Here is a 7555-nt window from a genome sequence, read left to right on the forward strand (position 1 = left end):
CACGAGGGGGGCTAGGTGGGCTCCAGCCCCCTGCGCTGGTAGCTTACAAGTAGGAGGGAGTAAGAGAGAGGAAGAAAGAAGAGGAGAAAGATAGAGGAAGGGAGAAAGAAGGGAGAGGAAGGAAGAAGAGGGGAAAGGGAGACGAAGGAATAAGAAGGTGAAGAGAAAAAGATGAAGAATATGAGAAAAAAGATAGTTAGCTTCTAGCCCCCTTGCCATGGATCCTGGATCGGCCACTGTATTTGTACTAAGAAGATTGAAATCATTGTAGTTGTACGTTTGAATTTAAAAAACACTGCACATCTACACCTACAATTTATGTGATGGCAGATTCCAAACCTTTCGTACAACAAACTTCCAAAAAAGGTAAAATGATATCAATGTTGTTTGGCCACTCTCTCTGCATTTATCCTTCATTGTTTGGCTACTTTGGCCTCACGCAACATGCATCCTGTCTTTTAGAGCCCAAGCCTCGCCCAACGAAAAAACTATTCACGTTTTATCTATATGTAAGGGTGAGTGATCTCAAAATTTTCCCTCATGTTCGTATCCCCCACTCTTTGCTACTTTAAACATGTATGAAATGATTTTGCAGACACTAAACACGCGATGACGACTCTTTCGTGCGACACTTAAGTCTCTCTCGTACTTGTACATGGTATTTTTGTTTCCATTTTTTTATATTTGTGGTAACTGTTATAGACCATGTATCCAAGATATGGTACTGTATCCCCTTTGGGGTTTGTTCTTGGGGAGGCTACACATTCATCATCAATCTTGTCATGATGCATGTTCTCTTGTGTATTGCGACTAGTTGTTACTCAAATTCTTGTTACGAATTGAAGTTGCATGCATGGTCTGTATGATTCAACAGCCATTCACCCGTGTTTTCCGCTAAAGTATTTTTTCGATAAGGAAGATTTTCATTGCATTTAAAAGTTTGATACAAATCTTCTCCCGGCCTCTGCAACAATAAGATGCACACAACCTAGAAAAGAAAGAAAAAGAATATGGCAAGGACATTCTTAATGGCTGTCTATCCTACGACTAGAACGCCACCCATGTGCCTGAGATAAGAACTTCGTAGCCACCTGCTCCAAACGTTGTGAAGCTTCCATCACAATAGAATGTTGATCGTGCCTCTGCAGTACAACCCAAGACCGTAGCCAATGGGTAGTAGTGAAAATAACCTGCAAAGGAGACATATTAAATTTCTTTTGAAAAACCAGATCATTCCTACTAAGCCAAAGTGACCAACAGATGGTTGCTACTCCTAGTAGGGCTAAACTTTTTATTTTTTTGTCAAATTGTGAAAGCCAATTCCCGAACATATTTGAAGTGGAAGTTGGTTTTGGGATTCCTAACGCCCAAAACACCATACTCCAAACCATACGAGCAAATCGGCATTCGAAAAACAAGTGTTGAATTGTTTTATTGTCTTGACAGAAATTACATGCTTTACTTCCCTTCCAATTTCGTTTAGCTAGGTTGTCTTTGGTAAGGAGCACTCCCCTACGAAGATACCATAGAAAAATCTTGATTTTAAGGGGTGCTTTTATTTTCCATAGTCTCTTATTTAGGTTTGGGACATCTTCTTTGATAAGGGCCAGATAAAGAGACTTTACCGAGAATTGACCATTTGGGTGCAAGTTCCAGCGAAAAATATCCTGATCTTGTGTTAAGGCTATGTTAACAAGCTTTTGGCGCAACTCATTCCAAGCAACAAGCTTAGACCCAATTAGAGATCGCCTCCAAGCTAGATTTATGTTATCTGATTTTAATATTGTTTCATCTGTCCCGAATTTCCTTCGAACAATGTTATATAAAGAGGGGTGCTTAGTTTTTAAAGCTATGCTGCCTAATCACCTTCTTCCCAGAATCTTACTTGTGATCCATTCCTGATTTCGAAGGTTCCAAAGCGAAGAAAGTCTTGCTTCACCTTCATCACTCCCGACCAGAAATGTGAGTCCCCTGGTTTCCATTCAACATGTACTAGTGGTTTGGATCCAAGGTATTTGTTTCTAAGCAATTGTTGCCACGTTCCTTCCGTAGTTAGGAGTTTAAACAACCATTTACTTAGTAGGGCCCTATTCTTTAAATTGAGATCCATGATGCCCAAACCCTTTGGTCCTTAGGTTGACAAAGGATGTTCCATTTAGCTAGGCGGTAATTTTTTTATTCTCATCACTTTGCTAATAGAAACGAGATCAGAAGTAGTCAAGCTTCTTGAGGACACCCTTTGAGCAAGAAAAAAGGACATCATATACATGGGGAGACTATTCAAAACTGAGTTGATTAAGGTTAGCCTTCCCCCGATTGATAAATGTTTTCCTTTCCAGCTACTAAGCCTTTTTCAAATCTTTCCTCTACCTCCCTCCAATCAGTATTTTTCAACTTCCTATAATGAATAGGAATACCCAAATACCTTAGAGGGAACTCTGCTTTTTTACACCCAAAAATATCTCTATACAATTGCTCGTGATCTTATGCTGCACCAAAGCACAATATTTCGCTCTTGTGAAAGTTGATTTTTAGTCCTGAGATTTGTTCAAAGACAAAAAGCAACAATTTCATATTGCGAGCCTTCTCCAGATCATGTTCTAAGAATAGGATCGTGTCATCCGCATATTGAAGGATAGATAAACCTCCATCTATTAAGTGGGGCACAACTCCACCGACTTGTTCTTCCATATTTGCCCTTTTAATTATTATAGCCAACATATCTGCTACAATATTAAAAAGGAGGGGTGAAAGTGGGTCTCCACTAAAGTATATCCCAGTAAAATTAGTTTGTGCTGCTTTTCATGTCGAACAACAGGTTCATCTTGCCCACTCATTTCACCCCGGCCTTTGGACCTACCAGATTGTAGTAGATTGTAGTAGATGCTGATGATAATTCTTTCCTATGTATACGTCTTTTCTCATGCGCATTCACAAGTGTTTCATAGACCAGAATACTACAGTTCCGAGGAGAAAGCATGAGTGTGTCATGTATGACACACCATGCGTGCGTGCTCCTACATAAACCACACTAAACGAACATAACTAGTGGTCTGAAATTGTACTTTTCAGTGTCATACAAATACCACGTACGGTCACATTGTTCTTCACAACCTGTTAGTACTGATGTAGGCTGAGGCGGCGATGAATCGTTAAACACACAGGATGATAGGAGTGTGTACCATTGAATGCCATTATTTCATATCATATATCTACTATGTAGTTTAATCACATAACTCCATCACAGGATTTGTACTCAAATTGTATGCAACTTTTAAGGTATGATTCACGGTTGTATTGCCTATAGCTTCGTTCCCTACTCAATATATAGTCACTAGATTTGTACTCAGATTTCCGCTGAAATTATATTGGTTCTAAACAATTACAAGTGAGAAATATACTTTTGTATACTTTTCTTGGACCGCGTCCCACCATCCGATCTTATGGACCGCGTCCACCGAACCGCGCAGACAAGTAGTGTCAACACCGAAGACACATCCCGATACACCGCGTCCATGCAGCAGAACTCCTTTCCCCTCCGCCCTTCCCTCTCCAGCTCCCTCCCGCCACGAGCCCCTTATCCTCCAACGGCCAACGATCACCCCGGCATCCTCCCGCCCATGTCCGCCGCGGCCGATGACCGCGCGCGCCGCGCCGCCGCGTTCCGCCCCGCCCCGCTCCCTCCGCCTGCGCAGAAGCAGCAGCTCTCCGGCGTGGCCGCCGCCGTGCTCGACGCCGGGGGACGCCTGGGCCGCGCCGTGGGCGACGTCTTCCGCCGCCTCCGCATCGACGACACCTTCTACTCCGGCGGCGGCGGCGGCGGCGGCGGCGCGCCGAATCGGAGCTGGCGCGACGCCGGGAACAATGGCGGGAGGCCGGCGGCCGCCGGAGCCCCGGCTGCGGCCAGCAGGGAGGAGGCCACAGGCGGCGGCGCCTCCTCCGGGCGGTTCGCGCGGGCGCAGGGGAGCATGAACCTGTCGGCGACGTACGACAGCAGGACGCACGACGTGGAGAGCTCGGTGGTGGCCAGAGGCGACCTGTGGCGCGCGGAGGCGTCGCACAGCAGCAGCAGCAGCGCCGGCGCCGGCGGCAATGGAGCCAATAACAACCTGTTCCTCGTGCAGCTCGGTCCTGTCCTCTTCGTCCGCGACACGACGCTACTCTTCCCGGTGCACCTCTCCAAGCGGCACCTCATCTGGTACGGATTCGAGCGCAAGGTGCGTGCATCGATCGATCTCCTGCAGCTAGTTGTGCAAAAAAAATAAAAAAAAAAACCCCAAGCAGAAACACAATGGATGCCCTGACTAATTGAGAGGCGTACGGTTCTGGTCTTCTTGCAGAACGGAGTGCACTCGGTCTGCCCCGCGTACTGGTCGGCCCACAAGAGATGGTTCTTCATGTCCATGCTATGCCTGAACCCGTTCGCTTTTGTAAAGTCTAGGCGATCGACCTTGTGTCCCCACCCAGCCTATTTTCTGCTACGTACTTTTAGCTTTCTCTCTCCTGTCCATATATATTTCCCGACTTAAACATTTTTGTTCGAACACTGTCAGTCGTTCATGGACATGCAATTCCCAAACGGGCAACTGAGGTACGTCGCCGGCGACGGCTTCACGGCGCGTGCTTTCCTGCCCCTCCGTGGCGGGGTCTTGCAAGCCCACGGAAAGTTCCCGGGGGAGAAGAGGCTCAGCTTCTCTTTCAAGGTTAGGCTAGGCATATATGCAGCCGACGATCGATGCTTCATTGCAGCAGGAAATGTCTTCACTTCGCCGCACAGCACACTTACGTCTTCAGTTGCTTGCAGAACAGGAATGGCGGCAGCGTCGTCCCGATGGTTCAGTGGCCGGATAAGTCACTCTCGGTGGGGGTCGTCCAGGCGTTGTCTTGGAGGAGATCCGGCCTGATGCTGCAGCCAGCAACACAGATCAGGCAAGCCGCATCAACCATGCATGCATGCCACTCTTAATTCTGACAGTAGCTACAATACAAGTTAGCCGGCCGGTCCCTGTCCAGATCGAAACCCGAAATGCATGCATGAACTGACTGCAGCTTCTTGTGACGTACGGAGGACAGCATATGTCCTACGATCGGCGGGCGCCATCCTGGGGTGTGCGTGGAGCTGATCCACTCGGCGGACGACAACGTCGGCGTAGTCTGCGGCTACTCCCACACCGCTTCTTCCCCTGCTTCCGCATACGCCTCCATATCGGTCTGTCAAGTAACATTACATTACATCTGAATTCACCCCAATTCCTGCTTCATTCCTCGATCATCTTTGGGTGTCGTCGCAGATCGGAAGGTCGAAGCTGAACGGCGGAGCGGCAAGGTCAGGGTTAGCGTTCAGAGTAGACGCTCCACTACTCCACGGTTTTGGCCGGCCATGGTTCTCGGTCCAGATGAACAGCGGCATCGAGTTCTGATTCCCCACTGTCTTGCCGTTGCCATGACTGAACGAACGAACTTACTGTACAGTAGTTGATGTTGTGTATAAAGCTTGACGACGACTCACTGATGCCATGAGTATACGCAGTAAACGCTACAACACTATATGTTTGGTCGCTGGCTAACTTATCATAATATGTCTATTTTTTATTGAGAAATTAGACATTTTCTAAATTAAATTTCGAATATAAATTATAGATAACAGTAGCAGACTAGTAAGCAGTACATAGAACAACACTGCGTCAAAAAGGCTCAAAGGGACGTCTGAGACACTTGTTAAGAACACATCACTATTTTTTCTCAATGACGTCTTTTTTAAAAGCGTGCCACTAATAACTATACTCATGTGACATCTATTATAAAAACGCGTTACTATATGTTCATGTGACATCTATTATAAAAACGTGTCACTAGCAAAATATGGTAATAACTCAGTGACATCTTTTATTTTACGAGTTCACCGGATGATCAAGGGCAGCGTTCGTCACCTTAAAAGCTAAGAGACTTCGGAAATGGGTCATCAGGATGAACCACTCCCTCGGGGGCTACTACTAGGCAGAGACCGAACACAGCCTCGATCACAGAACATGGATCATACTTTGTCATACTAACCATACACAGGCCCTCAGGCGAAGGGGCCCTCGGCTCAGTCCACATGAGAAGGGGTCCTCGCCGAGGACAAGCGAAGGGGTCTTCGACCCAACGGGCGACGATAGCTTGTCGGCAAAACCCAAGGCCTTCGCCATCTCATCGACTGAAGGACCATCCGGCCGGCCGCAACCGAAGGGAGCGAAAGTGCGAAGGCTGTTGGAGCAGAGGCTACGTGTTGACCCCGAACACCTCCGGTGCACCAGAAGATACCGCTAAGGGCCCACCCGTCAGCATAGCGTGCGGGTGTGTTGTATGGTGTGTGTGGATTACTGTACGGGAAGTGTTGTAATTACCCCGTTACAGGTGATATTGAGAATACCTAGAGGGGGGTAAATAGGTGATCCTGCAAAAATCAACTCTAAACAAGACAAACTTGATTTATAATAAGTGTTAGTAGAACCAAAACCAAGTTGAGATGAATAGAGATATAGAGAAGACGAGCTCTTCACTTGATTGTTACTTTAAGATATGTATCAAACTTAGGAACAATAACACAAGTGAATATGTGTGAACTCTATGGAAAAAATAACCACAATAAAGAAATGCACAAGTCACACGGTGATTTTATCCCGTGGTTCGGCCAATGCCTACTCCACATTGTGGTGACCTCCTTCGGTCAAGGGTTGCACTCAACCCCTCTCAAGTGATCCAAAGATCAAACTTGAGTACCACAGTTTTCTTCCTTATATCAAGTTTTTTTTCTTTGTGAGGAATCTCCACAAGTTGGAGTCTCTCACACCATACACAATTGATCTCTATCAAACACAAGAGTAAGGGGGAGAAGAAACACACACAATAAACCAAATCACAATAACACACGCACACAAGTCGAGAAAAGAGCACAAGAGACAACGCAGCAGAGTTACAGCTCAAAACACGTGCTCAAATCTCTATCTAGCAAAGCAATAGCATGGTTGCAATATCTCAATGTTATAAGATGTCCAAATGATGTTTGGTGTTTTTTCTATGCGCCTAGAGGGTCCTTTTGTAGCCCCAAGGGGCCTAGGAGCCGTTGGAGCTCCATTTGGAAGGTCATGTTTGTCTTCTGTCCGCGGGTGCACCAGACTGTCCGGTGCACACGGGATAGCGAATAGTGCACGATTTCTTCCCTTCTTTGGTGAGGCCGACCATTGCCAGCCGTTGGCCCCATGGCACACCGGACAGTTCAGTGGCGCACTTGATAGTCTGGTGCATCTTGGTGACTGTTGGCTAAGCACACGTGGCAGCTGCTGATCGTGCGGTCGACCATTGGCCAGGCACATGGTTGGCACACCGGACAATCTAGTGAATTATAGCTATAGTGCCACGACAAATTCCCGAGAGTGGCATGTTTACCGGCTTGGCTAGCCTGGGCACCGGACATTGTCCGGTGCACCCCAGGCTCGTGCAGGTTTGGCCAAACTTAGCCAAACTTCTCCGTTCCAATTTGTCTCGACTTAATAAGTTTCCTAGCACTTAGATG

General features: G+C 46.8%; 1 protein-coding gene across 1 annotated transcript; it reads left to right on the top strand.

Annotated features, from left to right (window-relative positions):
• The first annotated feature begins 3428 nt into the window (after nucleotides 1-3428).
• On the top strand, nucleotides 3429-5616 carry LOC103629502 (uncharacterized). Its single transcript, XM_008650603.2, has 6 exons — nucleotides 3429-4217; nucleotides 4341-4430; nucleotides 4554-4703; nucleotides 4805-4929; nucleotides 5074-5209; nucleotides 5292-5616. Exons 1-6 carry the CDS (start codon nucleotides 3444-3446, stop codon nucleotides 5418-5420), a joined length of 1404 nt encoding a protein of 467 aa, XP_008648825.1. The 5' UTR covers nucleotides 3429-3443; the 3' UTR covers nucleotides 5421-5616.
• Nucleotides 5617-7555: the final 1939 nt, after the last annotated feature.

Source organism: Zea mays, chromosome 6 (assembly GCF_902167145.1).
Source record: "Zea mays cultivar B73 chromosome 6, Zm-B73-REFERENCE-NAM-5.0, whole genome shotgun sequence".
Lineage (NCBI taxonomy): Eukaryota > Viridiplantae > Streptophyta > Magnoliopsida > Poales > Poaceae > Zea > Zea mays.

Excerpts from the sequence above, each read along its gene's own strand:
- LOC103629502 (XM_008650603.2), top strand. The coding sequence starts at position 3,444 with ATGGACCGCGTCCACCGAACCGCGCAGACAAGTAGTGTCAACACCGAA. Across the intron at positions 4,704-4,804 it reads GGCTCAGCTTCTCTTTCAAG|AACAGGAATGGCGGCAGCGT; the intron begins GTTAGGCTAGGC and ends AGTTGCTTGCAG. Across the intron at positions 5,210-5,291 it reads CCGCATACGCCTCCATATCG|ATCGGAAGGTCGAAGCTGAA; the intron begins GTCTGTCAAGTA and ends GTGTCGTCGCAG.